Source organism: Procambarus clarkii, chromosome 5 (genome assembly GCF_040958095.1).
Source record: "Procambarus clarkii isolate CNS0578487 chromosome 5, FALCON_Pclarkii_2.0, whole genome shotgun sequence".
In the NCBI taxonomy this organism is placed as follows: Eukaryota; Metazoa; Arthropoda; class Malacostraca; order Decapoda; family Cambaridae; genus Procambarus; species Procambarus clarkii.
Genome location: NC_091154.1, coordinates 32,828,298 through 32,849,531, shown reverse-complemented (window position 1 = coordinate 32,849,531; position 21,234 = coordinate 32,828,298). Strand labels below are relative to the sequence as shown.

Genomic DNA, 21,234 nt, shown 5'->3' with positions numbered 1-21,234 from the left:
ATGTAAAGGCCACAATTTGCTGAAGATACTATAATGATAGAAATCAGTAAACTTTTTTTTTTTTTTTTTTTTATTAAACGTTCTCTCTCTCTCCCTTGTTATATTTTGCAAATACAGTAGTGAATTTTGGCTAGCATACCTCGTACTCTCCTTGTGGTAGACACACACTTTGGCTTTGCAAACTGAAATTGAGGTGACGCAGGTGCCTGCAAGCTTTCATCTTTTTCTTCTTTGTCTGTTTTTGTCATTTCTTTGTCTTTACGATCTCTATGGTCTTCCACCATTCCCTCATCTAAACCAACTGCACTTTCATTTTCTGTTTCCGTAAATACATTATCTTTCGTTTCCTCTTCCACATCTTTTGTTTCCTCTTCCACATCTTTTCCTCCCTCTTCTGCATCTTTTTCCTCCATTTCCGGTTTAATTTTCGATTCAATTGTTAATACTGTTGTGTTAGCAGACTTGCGGACATTTTTTCGGGTTCTCTTGGTTGAGGTCTTTTCAAATTCCGCAAAAAATTCTTCTGCAAAATAAAAACAATGTAATATAAATTTGCTAATATTTGTCTATATGTAGATTTCTGCAACATACAATAACCAAAAAAATTAATGTATAACTGGGTTATTGATGTTTATAAAGCCTTTGGCATTACTTACCATAAAAAGCTAATATTTCAACACCATGGAATGTGGGCATTCTTACCTCAACAGAAGTAAAATACTCATGCACACACAATGCTCTTATTGACAGGCAAATCCTAGTCTAGCTTCCTGCCAAGTGAACACAACCATACCAGAGTTGCTACACTATATATAATAATAGTTTGACAGTCCAGTACCTTTGTATATCTCCACCATTACCCATTTCCTCATTTTTATATGATGGGGAGGCATCACTCTAGATTAAGCAATAGAGCAACACATGGAAAGATTGAGTTACTTAAAAAATGAGAGCCCATCCATTAAGCGTATGTTACACATTACATAACTGCAGCCTCACTTCAACCAAGCATCTACAGCAAAAAAACATCTACAATCCAAAAACTTCATGTAACTTGGTTTAGTGCACTTCCACTAACGTGCCATTTAGCACCCAAACATTCATTCTTTTACACTATTTATTTAGACCTAGCTTTATTCTCTATTGGTTCCTTCCCTACATTGAAAATGTTTGAAGAAATCTAGGAAACAAACTTCCTTTTGCTTCCTCTTAATGTTTATAACAGTCTCCGTGGTGTAGTGGTAAGACACTCGCCTGGCGTTCCGCGAGCGCTATGTCATGGGTTCGTATCCTGGCCGGGGAGGATTTACTGGGCGCAATTCCTTAACTGTAGCCTCTGTTTAACGCAACAGTAAAATGTGTACTTGGATGAAAAAACGATTCTTCGCGGCAGGGGATCGTATTCCAGGGACCTGCCCGAAACGCTTCGCGTACTAGTGGCTGTACATGAATGTAACAACTCTTGTATATATCTCAAAAAAAAAAAAAAAAAAAAAAAAAAAAAAAAAAAATGTTCACATTTTGTAACCACTGTAACTGTGTAACCTTGTATAATAAAGTGCATACACTATCTATATATTAATAGTAAAAATGGGTGATAGGAGAAGCAAATACTCACACGCTACTACACTCACACCGAGTCAAACGACAAGTTCTCTAAATGCTCTTTAGTTCCTTCTCCGAGGCTATAGGTCTCCATAATTGCACCAGAGGTCATTTACCTTTTATTATTGTTACTACAGTATATACAATATACTGAACAGCATATTTTTTACGGGGGTTTTCTGTGCCTACTACAAAAAATATGTATTAATAGAAACTTATTTTTATTTTACATTTTTTAAGACTTCTTAAGAGTATTATTTTGAATTCAACTAACCAGATAATCATCCACAACAGGTAAGAAATATAGAAAATTCTTGGACAACACATTGATATTATTATTTTATATCAATCATATCTAACATGTTGAAAATATACACAAATGTTATTAATATATTCAAATTTCTATTAGGCACAGCATTTAATACTTCTTCCTGATTAGCATCTTTCTATATCTTACAGCCTGAACATATCAGGGTGAGATATGTAGCCTGAAGCCTCAACATAGCCTGAACATTTAAATCTAACCTCCAACTTAAAAAAAAAGGGCTGTTAATAAAAGCTTTAAAACATACGACACATAATCTAAATATTTAAACTTACTGAGGAGTGCCTGCAAGTATCTCCCATGTTGAGTTTGGTACATTTTGTTTGGGCAGAGGCTATGTGATAATCTAAATAATTGCACTACTGTATAGAGTGTTTTAGTTAGCCTTGAGTATACTGTATCTATATACCAAACTCCTAGATTGCGTGTTCAAAATACACACACACACACTGCGCTACTCAGCAGTCTAATTCAGATAAACACTTTAATGTTGGACCGGTGTGAACTTTGCCAAAACATGTAAACTCGTCCAAGACAGCAGCCATCTGTAGTTTCATAACTACCAGTCTTTAGGAGAGGCCTCACCCATCAGTGGATAAATACAGGACAAATCATAAACACATTTCATGGTATGTAAAACAACAGCAGTTCAAAAGAAAAAAGAAAAGTAAAAAGCCCACCTTGTTCTTTGGAAATGCCTGTATGGATCTTGAGTGTGTGCAGGGAGCGTCTGGGAAGTAGGGTCTTTCTCTTTTCTGTCTGGCCTACTGACAGACGAGACAAGCTACTATGTCGCCCTCCCTTACCCCTGCCAGCAACCTCAAGTAAGTTCAATTCTAATTCTGGGCTCTCCTGTACCTCGGGGTGATTGGCTGAACAAAATTAAATAAATAAAAGTAATTTAAACAAAATGTAATTTTTTTTAAGTCATTCACCTTTTATCCGAACAACAGTTCTCAAAATACTACACTTAACCATTTAGATGTTCAAATAACATTTGGATATTTGCAGACAATGCAAACTCAGGTTCACATTAGCTTGATTTAATTTTTTGGCATCCAAGCATGTTATTTTCCAGGGAAATGTTACCTAAAAAGTAATTGTGTAGAGCAGGTATTTAAGAATATTTTTCTTGACAAAAATACCGAACATTCTATCAGTATACTGTATTGGATAACACCAGCGTTGAATGTAATGAAATGTCATTTTCTGGGTGAGCCCCTGGAGCTATTTGACTGATATGCAATATATCAGTCAAAGAAGCTACCAGGGACCACGAGCCAAAACCTGGCCCTCTCGGAAAGACAAGGAAGCAATGGCCTCTGGAAAACCCCCCTGTGGTTGGGGGTATTCCTTGTCTGCCATTGACCAGGGTTAGGCACCCAGAATGGTAGGCATAACAAAAACCCCAATTGGTAAGAAAATTGCAACCGAAAACTTAACAGAGGCAGAACTCGCCCAACTCTCAAGGAAACAAGCAAACAAACATAACGTCACACCACTGCTGCTGCTACTCCGCTTGTCAGCACAGGCCTCCCCTCCCCAGGAGGGGAAGCCCCTGAATGCGCCGGCTACTCACACACCCAAGTTTGGAGGCCGAGCATCAAAAAGCAAAACAAATCTGACAACTGGAGGGAAGGTGCCAGGGAGCCTTTGGGGCTCACCCAGAAAATGGCGTTTTACTACATTCAACGCTGGTTGTCTGAGGGAAGCCCCTTTGGCTCCCTGGAGGTACATAACTCAAGTAAAAGAGGGACATACCCGGGCGGCGGCCGCCACAGACTCCTCAACTCGAAGTCGAGACAACTGGCTGCAACCTGCAACCCAAAGCCATACACGAATGGCCAGGACCAAGAATGTTTACCAAATAATGGGAGGCCAGGACCCTGTTCGACCTCCAAAATCCCTGCGCCCGAATGTCAGCCCAAGACATGTTGCCAAAACATGGAAGCCAAAATAGCAAACTTACAAATGTCATGGGCACTAGGAGGGACTGCAGGCTGGCTAGATTTAATAACCCTGCGGACTACCTGGGAGACCCAAGCCCTGGAACAGGGAACGAAGGAAACCACTTCAACCCAAAGCCCGTCCCCGGCCACGGAGGCCGAGGTGCACAGATAACGGCGAAGATCCGCAACCGGACACAACACATGATGTACCCCCTACCCTGCCTGACCAATCAAGCATCAATGAAAAGTTCCGAATGAAGCTGGATGGTCAAATCCGAACGACCCGAATCTTTTTAAGTGACAACCAAACCCCCGCGAACTCCCACACTATGCAGCGAGCCTGACGGAAGGTTACCTTGAGATGATTTCGGAGCTTAATGTCCCCGCGGCGCAGTCCTCGACCAGGCCTCCTTTTTGTTACACATCCCCAGGAAGCAGCCCATAGAAGCTGTCTAACTCCCAGGTACCTATTTACTACTAGGTGAACAGAAGCTTTTTCGTGAAAAAACTGCCCATTTGTTTCCACCTCCACCGGGATCGAACCCGGTGGGGAACCAGGTTCTGGCTCATGGTCCCCGGTAGACTGAACTCCATTAACTAATGCCCTAGACTAATATATCGTATATCAATCCGATAGCTCCAGGGAGTCGAAGGGGTTTCCCTAAGAAAAACAGTGTGTTGATCAAGGCTTCTTCTATAAGTAGCCCAGTGAAGAAACTGTAGTGTGTAATTTTAAATATTAAGTTATTAAACATTTTGAGATACAAAAGAAAAAATGTTTAGAATAAGGTTAATATTCTTTAAAATAAGCCTTTTAATGTAAACAGTAAGTGATGAAATATTAGGCATTAGGAAAGATGATGATAAAGTAGAGAGAGAGGTGTTGATGTGGACAAATGAAGCACAATTGAAGCAATTGAAGCAACTGGTGCTACAATAATCAATCGTGAAAAACCAATAAGATTCCACAAGCAAATGAATTTCAGCAAGTAGCATATCTAATCTGAGTGGGAGCTTTAGTGGTTTAAGAAACAACAAAGCCTCAAACATTTTGATGCAAGTAAAGAAGCAGATAGCATCTTATATGCTGACTTTACTAGAAGTTTTAGGCAACTGCAATTCACCCAGTTAATCATATTAGTCTTTAATACAAACTATGAAATGCTTTAGTGGAGAACTGACATTAGATTTAATAGTAATTGTTTATACACAAACAGCAGGCTGGGGCAGATATAGAAGGAAAAGTGAGATATGATCACAACATCCAAAATAGTAGCAGGAATCAACAAAAAAGAATTCTTAAAAATGGCAACGTCAAGAACAAGAGGTTGTATATTCAGGCTAAGGAAATAAAGGTGCCAAAAAATATTAGAAAATTCTTTACAAACAATGGTAGAAACAAGTGAGGCAGTGGATGCCAAAATAATCAATATTATAAAAGCAATATATGACAAAGACACCACAACAGCAGCTCTCATCCTGTAAGAACATTTAGGTTATTCTTAGGTAATTACAAATTTGCACTTTATTCAGTAGGGGGTTGGTCCTAACTGGTTTGGATAAAATGTGAATGACTAGATAAATAAAAGTTGAAACAATTTAAATTAAGAAAATACCTCCTCATGCCTCTCTGGGGAGGGCCAGGTTCTGGTTCGTGGTCCCCAGTAGGCCTACAACTCCATCGATTGGGTGTTGCCACGATCTAATATATCACACATCAGACCGGTATAGTTCTGGGGGACCCGAAGGGGCTCTCCACATAAAAGTTGTATATTCAAGAGCATTATTGAATACAAACAAGTGAAATGATCAAATTTTGTCTACTGGTGAGGCAAAGATAGAGGGAAGCAGTCACTGGCCTCCCTCCTCCTCAACACTCCCAGCTTGCCATATGACATCAGTTGGTTGCCTAGTCGTGCAGCAAGGCAGCTACACCACTTATGTCCTCTAATTTTACTAAAACGGAAATGTATTTGAACTATTTATTACAATCTTCAAGATTATCATTGCTTGAGGTTGACTTCTTGTTAATAAAAACAAAAAAGGCAAATTACAGAACATATGAGATAATTAACAATAGCATCTCTCATTTGACTCGTGTCAATTTATGTACTGTAGTTTTTTAATTACTAACACTCATATTGAACTTATTCAAGTTTCTTATATATACATATATACATACATACATACATACATACATACATACATACATACACACACACACACACACACACGAACATGTTTGCTGATGATGCTAAGATAATAGGAAGGATAAGAAATTTAGATGACTGTCATGCCCTTCAAGAAGACCTGGACAAAATAAGTATATGGAGCACCACTTGGCAAATGGAATTTAATGTAAATAAATGTCATGTTATGGAATGTGGAATAGGAGAACATAGACCCCACACAACCTATATATTATGTGAGAAATCTTTAAAGAATTCTGATAAAGAAAGAGATCTAGGAGTGGTTCTAGATAGAAAACTATCACCTGAGGACCACATAAAGAATATTGTGCAAGGAGCCTATGCTATGCTTTCTAACTTCAGAATTGCATTTAAATACATGGATGGCGATATACTAAAGAAATTGTTCATGACTTTTGTTAGGCCAAAGCTAGAATATGCAGCTGTTATGTGGTGCCCATATCTTAAGAAGCACATCAACAAACTGGAAAAGGTGCAAAGACATGCTACTAAGTGGCTCCCAGAACTGAAGGGCAAGAGCTACGAGGAGAGGTTAGAAGCATTAAATATGCCAAAACTAGAAGACAGAAGAAAAAGAGGTGATATGATCACTACGTACAAAATAGTAACAGGAATTGATAAAATCGACAGGGAAGACTTCCTGAGACCTGGAACTTCAAGAACAAGAGGTCATAGATTTAAACTAGCTAAACACAGATGCCGAAGAAATATAAGAAAATTCACCTTCGCAAATAGAGTGGTAGACGGTTGGAACAAGTTAAGTGAGAAGGTGGTGGAGGCCAAGACCGTCAGTAGTTTCAAAGCGTTATATGACAAAGAGTGCTGGGAAGACGGGACACCACGAGCGTAGCTCTCATCCTGTAACTACACTTAGGTAATTACACTTAGGTAATTACACACGGGGCCTCGTAGCCTGGTGGATAGCGCGCAGGACTCGTAATTCTGTGGCGCGGGTTCGATTCCCGCGAGAGGCAGAAACAAATGGGCAAAGTTTCTTTCACCCTAAGTGCCCCTGTTACCTAGCAGTAAATAGGTACCTGGGAGTTAGTCAGCTGTCACGGGCTGCTTCCTGGGGTGTGTGGTGTGGGGAAAAAAAAAAAAAAAAAAAAAAAAAAAAAAAAAGTAGCTAGTAAACAGTTGATTGACAGTTGAGAGGCGGGCCGAAAGAGCAAAGCTCAACCCCCGCAAAAACACAACTAGTAAACACACACACTTTTCTTTTTGAAACCATACTAGTGAAATTATTCTCAGCAAGCTTGCAGGGCAGGAGGAAGGGAAGGAGAGGCAAGGTAATATAAGGTAACCATCCTTCCTACCTCCACCTCTCATGGCACAGCATACCACAACGCTAATCATCTGATGCCAGGAGGCAGTCCCTCACCTCACGTTTGTCATATTTCATTCAAATGAAAAATTTATTCTATTTATTGCAATCTTCAGCATTATGATTCCTCCAGCATAACATTTTGATAATAACAAAAAAAGCAAATTAGTGCAGATGACTGACATCATCATTGCTGACCAAGCCAACCAATCAGCAGTGGTGTTTGAACATGTAGTGGCGGCTAAATAAAATTAACTTTTGGCCATTTTGTGTACATTTCTTAATATTAGTATTTGATGATAACAATTGTAAAAGATTAGTATTCATATTTCAGTTTAATTAAAAGATTTTAACCACTGTAGGATTGTTTACATTTTGATTAGGTGGTTCACGAGTGGTGATAACATGGCCGCTTCCCGAAGCTCAGCGTCAGCTATGGCTCAAGAGGGAAAACCCTCGCTTAATCGAACATGTTTTTTCTTTCCAATGAACAATCTGTTCAGAATTGGGTAGAACAGGGTCTGTTTAAGTGAGGATGCACTGTAATCCATTCTCCTACATAAAAGGCGTTGATGAGTAAAACAAAGTTATTGTTCAAAGATATTGAACAAAGTTACCATTTGTTCAATATTAATTATATTGTGCAGATTTCCTGACGAGTCTGCATCTGCATTATCTCTAAGTAACAAAATAATTACCTTCATCATCTGCCTCATTCTCAGAATCCATGCCACCCTCTAAAAACATCTCATCTTCATTACTGGAGTCTTTAATGAGTAATATGGATGTTGATGCTGCTCGGGACTTTCTGGATGTACGAGCATGAACCTTTTCTTCTGAGTCAGGTGACAAGAGTGAAGCAGTTTTGTCTAAAATTTAGAAATCGAAAAATAAATATTAATTACACATTTCCATTGTATTAAAATAAAAATTCACCTTGCCAATACAGTATATGGCAAAATTGGTCTAATGTTGCAATGGCTATGTCTAAGAATTTATGGTCCTTGGTTAAGACACACTGAAGCTAGATACAGTAGGTATATTAAAATAAGTTGTAATGCCTTAAATGTTTAGCTTTTGTTGTACCCCCTTTTCATCAATTAAAACTTTTTGTCATGTTGATTATTTAAATAAAAACAAAGATATCAAGATGAAGCGGCACATGTTAGAGGTTATTGCAATAAAGCAATACACACTTACATTTGAATTTATGGATAATTTGTCAAGTACTCTACAGTACATATGCAGCCAGTCCTCCAAAAATGGGGTGGTAAATGTAAGAAGACAAATAAGTGCAATTATGTACTATTCATAGCAGTTAGGAATTGTACTTATTTTCACTTGGTATTAAATCGTACTGTCAAATATATTGTGAATATTTGAGTTTCCCTGAAAAACTGAATAGAAAACCACAACCTCACCTAACCATCTTAGTTTTTGAAGATAATAATTTTATTGCTTCTTAATTACAATTAGTACTTAACCTATAGCTATATTGATATTACAGTTTTATAAAACTAATAAAACAAAACTAAAATATATCAATAAATTGTAAAGAAACTCAGGATATTTTAAAATTTTGTATAAAATCTACATTGTTTAATAAACCTGAAAAATAAATTCCTAATATTTAAAACTTGTATATGACAAGTTGATTTTGAAAACTTCATCCTAAAATTCTGAGTGTCTTAACAGAAAACGGGGAGAATTAAATCGGGGGAGAGAGTTGGGTAAATGTAACAGCCCCATAAGTTTAATTATGCACTGTTTATGACAGTAAGAAAGTGTACTTATTACACTTAGTATTAAATCGTACTGTCAATTTGGAGGATGGGTTGACATATGATAACATTGGATACCAAATAAGCTACTCACATGAATCAGAATGAAGTTTCAGAGATTTGATGCCAGTGGACTTTCGAGGTGGTTTGCTCAACTGTTCTTGCAGATGTAATTGGGCAGTTGTGGACATTGTGGATGACAAAGTAAGCCTTAGACTTTTCCTACTTCTAGTGGACAGCTCCTCAATGACTGGATTTACAAGCTTGTGACCTTTATCTGACTGTCGCCTCGACACTCGTCTTTTGAGAAACCTGTCATCTTCTTCGCTGCTTTCAGAGTCTGTCATGATAAGTACATTATGCAGTGGTAATTCAAAACTTACCACCACCAAAGTGATGGTACATTCAATAGTGTAACATTACACAAATTTTATAGCTATAAAGATTATGAACACACCACACACCTTCCAGTTTCCTCATTTTTCAACAGCAGCATTTTAACTGTAAATTTTAATCTATGTACCCAATGCACCTACAAAATCAGTCTTGTCCAGACAACACAAAATTGATGAGAAGGGTAAGTATAAAAGTTTGTGGGGTACAGTGGTACACTAGCCCTGCACCTCCTGAGCTATTTTGTCTGCTAGAGCCTGTAGAGAGTTGCTGAGCACCTATCCTTAACTCTTCTCTCACATCAGTAATTGGGACCTGGTTGTGACCTGAATGGTAGGTCATGTTTCAGGAAAACCAGTAGAGTAAGGCTTAACATGAGCTATGTGAAGAAAAGCTCTAAGGTTACTAATAGAAGCCACAAGTTATCTACTCTTTACCCAACTGTGTAGGATATAAAACCTTGACAGGTTGCAAATAATAGGAATGGCTTTTATAAACTAAAATTGAAGAATGCTTCAAAATATTATGCAAATCAAACTAGACTAGCACATGAAAGTGTGCTCCAATAAGAACCCCCTACTGGTAAAGCACATTAAAACTGAAAAAATCAGGGAATGCCTGAGATAATTCAAGCATTGAATGTAATGAAACTTTTTTTATGAACCCTTAGTATCTCTCCGTGCTAGATGTTGGTACAGCATTGATTAAAGATGCACTAGGCCTTCAAAATCCACCCTTGTCTTCTGAAAGTCAGGAGCAAAATCTACCTCTCTCTGAACCTAGACAAGCTTGGGAATCAAACAATCCAAAACAGAGAAAAATGTAACGAGGAAATCATAAAATAACAAAACAAGCAACCAACTGACAAAAATCTGATACGTTGAGGAAGCAAGACAAATTATTACCTCTGGGGGTAAACATCCTAATCTTAATGTCACTGACTGCCATCAGGTGGCTGTCCCGGTCAGACAAAGCTCTAGGCCGCCTGCACCCACAACTTACCAGATGTTCGAACTGAACACCGCAGAAAAGAAGGTAACATGGCAAGAATGGGAAGCCAATGAGGGTCAACAAGAAAAGGGCATTTCATTATGATCTATGCGTGGTTTTTGGGCATAAATACCAAGTAGAGCTTTTCAATACAATATTTAAAAAAAAGTTAAACTAATACATTTGATCAAACCTAACCTAACCTAATAAAGTCAGTAATTTAGTTTCATTAATTGGAATAAACCAATTTGGAAAGAAATATTTTAGAATAATGATAATAAAGAAGTGTAAAATGTGAAAACGAGGCTTGTAACCCGGCATCAGCAGTGCCAAACTCCTTAGCACATCACATGGGCAAGGCCAAAAAAAAACCTGAGGAAGGACCAACACCCCGAAGAACCTCCCAAAGAGATCCCCAAAGGGACCCCTAGCACAAACATGAGTAGCCAAAACAGCAAGAAACCCCCTAGCAACGCTGTGAAGACAGGCTATTGGATGATTGAAACCAAAACTCCCAGATGTCCACCTGAAAACCAACAAGCCACCCAAGTTTCAGGCACTTATTGGTATACAGTAAATCAAAACTATTTTCCTAAAAATCTATGCTTTGTTAATTGGAATTACAGTAAAACATGTTCCTTTGTGGAATAAAGGATTGGATGCTGACCTTTTATGCTTGTGAGAGTAGTAGTCCCACTGGATCTGGTGGACATTCTATCTGGAGAGCTCTACAAGGAGAGAATTTTGTTTTTATTTTTTTAAATACAGTTGTGTGATTTATACGTTCAATTCTAAATTCCTACCTAAAAGTTACACATATTCAAAATAATTTTTGTAATAAAAGTGATGTTAAGAGTATTTATTTTTATTAATAAACATTTAATCCCTTTAAGGTATTTTTTCAATACAACCAAATGTGGTTTGCATAAGTATGTGACTGCTTTCACATACCTAAAACTAAAATGCAAATACAGTACATTCATTGGTGTCAAGGGATCAATCAGGTATAAACAGCTTATCATCTGTCATAACTCACCTGAGAAGCATCTGAAACAGATGCACGAAAACGGGTCATCGGTGATGATACTTTTATTTCTTCTGCTTTCAAATGCTCTTCCTCCGAGCGTGATTGTCTACGAGTTCTTCTGGTGGTACTTCTAGTTATATCAGTCTGTTTATGTGTCTGTTCACTCTCTGAGGATATTATACTTTCTGACTTATCCTCAACACTACTAAGATTATCCTTACTATAGCTATCTTCAGAGTAATTTTCAGCAAGAGACCGCCGTCTCTTTCGGGGAGTCTTCTTTTCTGGAATATCTACTGTAGTATCACCGATAATAGACTTTCGTCTTGTTCGAGAAGGGCTTTTGCTTCTTGTCACAGAATGGTGGTCGGTTGAGATATTTTTCATTGATTGGGATTCATCAGCTGGTGCATGAGTTGAGTTTTCTACATCCTCTGCAATGGGTTCCAAGCTTTCTGCAGCTGCACTTAGCCTTGTTGACATTCTTGTTCTTGTAGGTGTAGTTTTAACTGGAGTGGATTTTAATGGTGTACCTTTAATTGGAGTTTTGGTTTTGAGGTGAAGGGAAAGTTCCGCTTCTACTTCTAAATCAATGGGCATTGTAGATTTTCCATTTTCTTCTACAATAGTTTCCAGTGTTTCCTCTGAAATACTTTTTCGGCCAGATCGTCGTCTTGTTCTGCTTGGAGTGACCAAGACTTCAGTTTCTGCAGCTCCCTGTGCTTTATGTCTTTTAGGCGATGTTGGTGTTACAATTGGAACAGGCAATGTGTGTTGAGTAGGTGGGATTTCATGAGCCATATCATCAGCCCGAGAAGACAAATCTAATTTCTGGGAGATTTTTTGCAATTCTTCTGTATCTGCCAATTCTCTTATAGACCTCCTTGAGGGAGTGACTAATACTGATCTTTTAGTTGATTTTGATTTTGTAAGTGGTGTTGGCACCTGGAGAATTTTTCTTCCAGATCTTGTTATTCTTTCAATAACTTCATTTGCTTCAGATGATGTTCTAACTGGTGTTTTAACTTCAACATTACTGACTGCTTTGCTTGACCTCTTTGGAGTACCTGGCGTGGAAGGCGAAGTTGTACTGAGTCTACGACTTCGTCTCAAAGGGGTAGCCTTTAAGGGGTCTGAAGTTTTATCTGTCATATCTCTTGTACTTTTACTTTGCGAGTTTTCCTCGGGAGTATGACTTGGTTTTCTAGGTGATGTTACTATAGTATGTTTCTCTAAAGATTTGTCAGGAGTAGCTTGAGGAGTAATTTCTGCCCTCTTGTGTGGTGAAACTTCCATGAGAATTTTATCTCCAGCTTTGGGTTCAGTCATCCTTTCTGGCGAGACTGGTAGGATACTTCTCTCAACAGGTTTGGTAACAAGCCCAATATTAGCCGAAGCGTCTTCAGTATCATTCTGCCTTAAATGCATTTTTTGCAATGTCAAATTTGATTCTTTGCTAGCAATGGTAGGTGGGTCTCCAGAACCACTCTCTTTCAAGCTTGTCTCTGGTGAGACTTTAAGAAGCACCTCATTGTGACTTTCTTTCAAGTTTTTCTTTGGGGAGACTCTTAGACCTACTTCAGGAGAACTAAATGACTTATCTGTAGTGTCACTTTGTCTTGGGCTTCTTCTTGGTGAACTTCTAAGGTTTATTTCCTCAGTAACATTGGAAGGGGATTCTGTATCATTACTTTGGGATATATTTAAGCCAACTTCCCCAGCAATTTTGCTAACAGTGCTTGCAGCATCATGCATAGAGCCTCTTTTTGATAATATGGGTTGTGAAGTTTCCTCTGCAAATTCAGAACCATTTCTGTCCAGGGTAATCCTGATATTGTTTTCTGGTTTACTTACTACCGGCTCTTTCTGTTGCATCGCCGTTTCCCTTTGGGCAGAAAATGTTTCTTTTTTCACGCTCTTGTGCAAAGACTGTGCAAGTAATTGGGAGTCACATTCAGCATCAGAGCCCAGATGTATGCTTCTATTATTACTTTTAATTTCTATATCCTCGCTATCTGCCTTAAGCATGCTTCCTCGTTCATCAGTTTCTGATACCTGCATTTTCTCATCCTCTTTTATAAGCAATGGCTCCTTTTCACCTGTAGTTTCAAGTCCAAGTGCCTTGGGTTTCTCATTTTCTAGATGTTGCGTGACCTCACTGCTACTTTTAACTGCCAAGGATAACTTAGCTCCTCCAATGGACTCGGTTGTCTTTTGAGAGCTCTCTCCAAATTTTGAGATTTGGGAATCTTCCTCTAAACAAACTCTACCATTTACTTTGGAAGAACCATTGTCTTCGGGGACAGCATTTGTTCTTTCTTCATGTACAGAACTTGAAGAAACCTCTCCCAAATTACATGTGATTTCAAAACTAGAGGTATCATCACCTTGTGCCTCAATTAAACAAACTGTTTTTGTTTCCACACTATCTTCCTCATTCTCAACTGCAACATCTGTCTGTCTATCTGTTTCTTTAGAACTGTTAACCTTGACTTCTTTTCCTGGGACATTTATTTCTATTTTTTTTTCATTAACATTATCCTCCTCACATACTTCAATGCCTTGATAATTTGCCTTTAATATATTAACCTTATCCTGAGATGTTTCACTGCCTTGATGGTCTTCAATTTGATCTGCATGTCTTCCATTATTGTAATTTTCCCCTTCATCTTCGCTTTCTGAATCAGAAAAACGCAAGGGACTAATATGCTCCGACGTATCAAGCGAAATACTTTCGCTTTCTTCGGACACAGGTTCCTGAAGTGATGCCTCTCTATCACAATGGTCTCCTATCTGATCTGAATGTCTTTCATTATATTTTTCCTCATCATCTTCACTTTCAGAATCAGATAAATGCAGGGGACTAATGTGCTCTGATGTATTAAGAGATAAGCGTTTATCTTTTTCAGACATAGCTTCATCAATCATTTCCTCTTCCTCTTCAGTAATTTGACAATCTGTGTTCATAACTTCATCATCAAGAACAGTGCTTTCTGATACACCTTTCTTTTCAGTAGCATGACAGCAAGTATTCATATTAAGTGCAGCTGCAGAGGATTTTGCTACATCAATATCTGGTTTCTCTTTTACACTTTCTTCTTCCATGAGATTATTACCATTATTTTGTTCTTTACTTGAAATTAATTGTTTTGTGATTAATATTTGTGAATGCACAGACAACTCTGTTTCCTCTTTCATTGAAGTGTCTATGATTAATTTTTCTTTGGTAGAGTTATCACGCTCTGTAGTCTCCCCTTTTTCCTCAGGTTCACTCTCAGAATCTGAAAATTCAAGAGAAGGAATGACTTCTGACTCATTTAAAGACGAGCTTGGCTTATTTTCAGTATTCTCTTCTGCTTCCTGGTCAACAACACTTTTAAATGAATCATCATGATGCTCTGTTTTCTCAAAATCATCCACCTTTCCTAAGATGAATATTTCCTCCCTTCTAATAATAGGTGAATGTTGCACCTTGTAGATTTTCCCATCAGGTCTTCTTTCAGCAACTTCTTTAAACAGATCTCCATCTTCCACCTCTAACTTTTCAACTCCCTCCTCATGCACATTAATCATTTCAGAGTCAACTTTCTCAGAAACTTTCTGAGGTTTAACAGTATTGTCCTTTTCATTTTCAGCATAATTCTCATTTTCACACTGCAACTCTTCTCTTACATTTGCTTGCTTCCCTACAAACACATTATCCTCCTCACTGTCTCCTACTTCCCTTGACCTTTCTGCTACTCCATCTCTGCTATCTTCCAAGTCATTCATCATTTCAGATTCTGCTTCACTTTCTTCGGCTTCTTTTGACCTTTCTGCTCCTTCTAACTCGTCTTCACTACCCAAGTCTTCACTAACAATTTTTGCATCATCCACAAACACCTCTGCTCCTGGAGGTTCTTCCTCAGTGAAGCTGTAGAACACTTCACCAGCAGTAGTGTTTTTATTTGGATATTCAAAGGAGTACTCTGGGTCTTTCTTGGCATCCATTTCATCTACACATTCACTGACATTGCTGAAAGTAGAACAGTCAAGTAAATTTTATGTCTACAAATAAGGAAATTTTGTCGTTCAGTCAATATAAGGCCAAGAGAACAAAAATCCTGGAGCTTTGTATTTTAAGACATTCATTACATTAAAAACTAGAACAAAAATCCTGACGATTTGTATTTTAAGATATTCATTACATTAAAAACTAGCCATCTTTGAAAATCACAAACAGCTTGATGTATTTACAGGCGTACACAAAGTCAACAAAACACACATTCCTATATGCAGGCAATGAGTCACAATAACGTGGCTGAAGTATGTTGACCAGACCACACACTAGAAGTTGAAGGGACGATGACGTTTCGGTCCGTCCTGGACCATTCTCAAGTCGATTGTGGGACGACGACGAAACATCGTCGTCCCTTCAACTTCTAGTGTGTGGTCTGGTCAACACATTCCTATACCCCCAACTTGTATTCCCCACAAGCTTGACTCACAGAGGAGTCTGCTAACCTCTCATGTAATACAGGCGACACGTTGGTTGCTTTGGCACCATAACTACGGAGAGGTTGACGAGGTGTTGGGACCCCAGAATCCGGATGCCTGACACGTGGGTAAGGAAATGATGGCAAACTTAATAGTGTGGAAGAGAATAGAAATATTGCACATCATCCAGAAACTGTTACTACTAGGCGTAAAATGTAGACAGTTGGTGAACTCGGAACTTGTTTTTGATACTTAAGAAAATCAATTTCTCAAATCAACATTTTTTTTTAGTCTACAAGAATCTGTTATAATTAAAGATTTTCCTCTGAAATTTTCAAGTCATTTTTTTTAGCCTTTTTTTTTTTTAGCTTTAGTTAAAAGTCACTAAATTTGCACATAAATAAACTGATATTTTCACAACAGCAGCAGTGAAATTATTACTATTTTAAACATTAGATTTATTTAAATGTAATCTAATATGTAACAATCTGGTAACAAGAATTATATGAAAAATATATTATAAAAATGTCAGCACTTTTTCTTCCTCAAAGCACAGGACAAATAGGTTTGGTTAGTGCAGCATCTAGGTTTGGAACCAATTGCCTCATTTGTTCACATAAGCACTACTATTCTAGTACACCTTTGGTTACTCACATTGCAATACTACTTGCGAAATGGCTGGGGGATCAACTTTCATCCCTCAACCCACTCCCTCAATAATACCCGTTACTTAATTAATACAACTTTCTCATCTACAACGTTTTGCCTCTCTATTCGTGTACCTTCTCCCCTACTTTTTCACTAGAGTCGTTCACTTCCTCTATTCGTGTTTCTCGGAGCAAGCTACTCTTAAATGAAAGTCAAGCCAGCATGCAGAATTCTAACAATGAAATGGGTGCTTCTTTAGTAGTCTATAAAGAGTATGTGAAGGAAACCATGAACCATGAAGGAAGAAGATGAAGAACCACCCCCTAGGGAACAGGGTGTAGAGAGTTGTAGACATAAAATAAGCTAGATTAAAGAATGCTGGTTAAAGTGTTGCTACAAACACAAAACTGAAGGAGTTAGTAACACATCACAACCACACTGCAGTTGATACTTTAGCTTTCTTTCACAGGCAGCAACAGTAACAGATTAAGCATTTTACAGTACACAAACACACAATAAAATATATATATATATATATATATATATATATATATATATATATATATATATATATATATATATATATATATATATATATATATATATATATATATATATATATATATATAAAATTTACCTTAATGGATTGGTCTTTAAATTATGGATGTTTGGGCGAGAGGATATTGTCGTTGATTTATGTATTACTTCCTCTGTCTTCTCAATAACCCATAATTTAGTCTTCTTTGCTTCAACTTCACCTTCCTCCAATTCTCTCTCTCTCAAATACTGTTCTTCTATGTCTGTCTCCTCTTCACTGTGCATTTCCCTTTCCTCCTCCTCCTCCACCTCCTCATCAGTTGATGCTACAGACAGGTCAGCCACAACAATGGGGCCTTCTATTTCATTTCCAGTTTGTTTCTTATCCACAGGCTCTTCATCCATTCTCATCTTGGGAAGGTGGAATCGCAGTTGCTTGGGCGTCATGCTGGCATCATTGGCTCGGCTCAGTAGGGTATCTTGAGCAGTTCCTGGTTAATTGAAATATATAAATCGGTGAGTAAATTGGAAGACAGGGTGCTGTACTATTTTTTTTTTTTTTACAAAACAAAATTTTGATTACTAGAATAAAACTTTGTTGCCTTCTATTGTGGAACAAATAATATTTTTGCATTTAAATAATGCCCAACACATTCCATATTTCACAAAGAAATATCAAATACACACTCAGATATGCAGGTGGTCAATACAAAGTAAGTTCATAGCACCCACACGCATGACATGAAGATTAATAATGAAGGAAATAAAATTTAATTAATGTAGTTGATTTGTTTCTATAGATCATCTCTCATATATCAGTAAACTTTTAACTCATGTGAAGAGCACATAACAAAACACTCTTCACGTTATACTGTGGTTACCTTCATGGTAATCATGAAGGTAACCGCATTATCATGTACTTTGTAACCATGGTACATGGTTACAAAGTACAAGGTACAAAGTTACCCATGTAACCATGCGCCTGACAGCAGGGTGGACAACGCTTTGGATTTGTAGTCCCGAGGTTCCAGGTTCGATCCCCGGTGGAGGCGGAGACAAATGGGCAAAATATTTCTTTCGCCCTGATACCCCTGTTACCTAGCAGTAAATAGGTACCTGGGAGTTAGGTAGCTGCTACGGACAGCTTCTTGGGGATGAGGGGTGTAACAAAAAGGAGGCCTGGTCGAGGACCGGGCCGCGGGGACGCTAAGCCCCGAAATCATCTAAAGATGACCATGGTTACATGGGTACCATTTAACCATGACTGGGAAATGTACTTTCCTGAACGATACCTCTAGTATCAGCTCTTTTTTCAGATTTAAAATCCAAATAATTCACTATATTTAATTACAATTCATATAATGAAGAGGGCTCTTATATTTTTAGAATATTTGTATCTGTTTCCAACCACGTCTGTCTGTTCCACAGGTCCTTGCCTTCAAATATTGCTTCACTGACTACCTAGTCACAATCTTGCATGACTGCCTCCCTAGAATCTTGCAACATTAACATCGTATCTTCTCCTGTTCCTTCTTTCTTGCATTGAGGCTAGATCTCATACAATAAATATCTTTACTAAGTTTAATCTTCTTCATGGGTGCATGATATTTATGCTGGGGCAACATATTCAGTGTGTATTATGTATACTTCCAAGTCTCTCTCATTTTCTTATGTGAAAAGCCAATGTTCTTAATTTTGTATTTGGAATATTCACTCTCCTGTTCTTATCTTAATAAAGCAGCCAATTTTTATACTCCCTTTCAACGTGATTTCATTGTGTAATGATGTTTCATTTATGTCCTGAAGACATGAGGAGTCACCTGTGAGGAAATGGGGACCAAGTGTAAACAGCAAATGGGAAGAGGAAGGGGGGGGGGGGAAGGAAGGAAGCAGCAGTTTCATGGGAAGTGTGTAAAGTTTTATGCAAAATGCCATACTGAAAACAGGAAAACTGGGTTAAAAAAAAATTGTTTGACAAATCAAGTTTGACTAGATTGATAAATTCCCCGTTACCTTCACTAGCCTTCTTGGCATTAAGTTGTGGAAACACTGGGATGGATGTGTCACTTGCTGCAGCTGGGCTTAGTGGTCTCTGCACCATCTGACGTACCTAAAGGTTTCATCATCAATTATTGTTGCTAGTTTGATAAACCATTAAAACAATGAAGTTTAAACAGAAATAAACAAAAATTTCATATCCATTAATAAAGTAAGGTTCAACCAATGTTGCGAGGCTTGTTTTTGGTTTTCTGTACAATATTGCAACCGTGTTAGGGCCTAAGTAATTCGCAATGTGGCAGGTAAGTATTGGCAGTCAATCAGTATATGAAGGAACAAATCTACAAGGGCCGTGATGAGGGTTCGAACCTACGTCAGAGAGTATCTCAGATGCGCTTTGATCGACTGTGCCACGATATGGCACAGTCAGGCAAGTCTGGGATCCTCTCGGACGTAGGTTCGAACCCTCATCACGGCCCTTGTAGATTTGTTCACTTGATGCATCACACTATTGTGATTTCTGTGTGCAGTATATGAAGGATTAATCTGACACTAATACACAATTCTGCAACTCAAATGAGATACTTTAATGACAAAAATTATTATTTTCTTTAAAAAAATATTACCTTAATAAAAATCAATGCAAAATTTTGTTTTATGTTTAAGTGAAATATTACTGTGTTGCATAGTGATTTCTAAAATTATAAAATCATTGTGAAAACAATAAACCATAATAGCAAGGACCTATTAGCAGACCCTATAGCAAGGAAAATTATTGTTTGGGTTCATAAAACTTTAAATCAATTTCAAGGGAAAAGTTTTCAATTTCATGTTTATATCCATACTAAAAATATACTGTACATATGACATCTCTTTGTGTTAAATATACAGAAAGTCTTGACTGAATTAGATTGAATCTATTGAATCTAATTCAGTCATGCCTGTTCCTGGACCGGGCTTGGGGAGTAGAACAACTCCCAGAACCCCATTAAGGTAAGTTTTTCTGAAAGACCTAATTTTTTTTCATTTTTATTTGAAATTGCTTTGAAAACAAAGATTTGACATTGATAGTCAACAGAATATTGAAGTAAGCTGCCACAAAGAGCAAGACTTCAGAAAACAAACAAGCAGAACAAGAATATACTTAACAAGGTCCTTAATCAACCCGTCCTCTTACAAAGAATGTCACATTTTGTTCGAATGTGTTACACAAGGCCAAAAATTGTCGTACTAGAAAATGGAAGCGACTCGCAAAAGTGACATACTGTCCCTTTTTCTATTTTGGGTCCTCTGATAAATTAAAGTGTCCTCTCCAAACCTAACAGCTTTATTGATGTTGGGAAACCTTAAGAGGGTGGACTGCATGAATATCCAGTTACTGTATCTAGTAAATAAATTACGCATACTGAATGGCTATGACTCCATTTCAGATATCCAATGAATTACATCAATTTTTTCAAAGACGTTCTCCAAGTGTACAAAATTAACTCATCCAAGCTATAGCTAATGTTATTACAGATTATATTTATAGACATTAGTTAAACAACAATTCTTGACATTATACTTCATTAAATAATGTCTGAAATTTCATAAGATAAAAAAATTATTAGATGTCATACTGACATCTAATAAAAGCCAAATTTCAAGGTCAGAATGAACCCACACTGATCTTACCTTAAGTATTGACTGGGGAGTATCAACAAGTGAAGAGTCAACACCAGGTTGCACTTCAGACTTTCTTTTACGCATGATCTTGGGAGTCTGCAACAATAACATCAGATCTGAGGAGATATTCTGAGGTATGCTGTAGAAGAAGAAGAAGAAGTGTCATCAGTATTATGTCAATCATATTTTTTAATGAGCATAACAGGAAGATAATACATGATATCAACAATGTTTTTAAATCACAGCCAACTGAGGATGATTGCCATGGTTTCACATTTCAGGTCCCTTTTGATGCAAAGAATACAA

At 37.7% G+C, this 21,234-nt stretch overlaps 1 protein-coding gene across 4 annotated transcripts in view; it reads right to left on the bottom strand.

Moving 5' to 3' along the window:
- LOC123762257 (protein ELYS) overlaps positions 1 to 21,234 on the bottom strand; it is a 56,205-nt gene that overhangs the window by 4,587 nt on the left and 30,384 nt on the right. For 2 of the 4 annotated variants that reach the window (XM_045748659.2, XM_069300828.1), the window contains exons 23-32: positions 20,938 to 21,067; positions 19,279 to 19,375; positions 17,366 to 17,756; positions 16,108 to 16,197; positions 11,614 to 15,619; positions 11,245 to 11,305; positions 9,289 to 9,534; positions 8,112 to 8,282; positions 2,611 to 2,802; positions 140 to 523 (exon numbers count right to left, since the gene is read on the bottom strand). In XM_045748659.2, the coding sequence (XP_045604615.2) occupies positions 140 to 523; positions 2,611 to 2,802; positions 8,112 to 8,282; positions 9,289 to 9,534; positions 11,245 to 11,305; positions 11,614 to 15,619; positions 16,108 to 16,197; positions 17,366 to 17,756; positions 19,279 to 19,375; positions 20,938 to 21,067 (5,768 nt within the window). The remainder of the gene's footprint in view (positions 1 to 139; positions 524 to 2,610; positions 2,803 to 8,111; positions 8,283 to 9,288; positions 9,535 to 11,244; positions 11,306 to 11,613; positions 15,620 to 16,107; positions 16,198 to 17,365; positions 17,757 to 19,278; positions 19,376 to 20,937; positions 21,068 to 21,234) is intronic. The other 2 variants (XM_045748669.2, XM_045748677.2) reach the window with 2 other exon arrangements.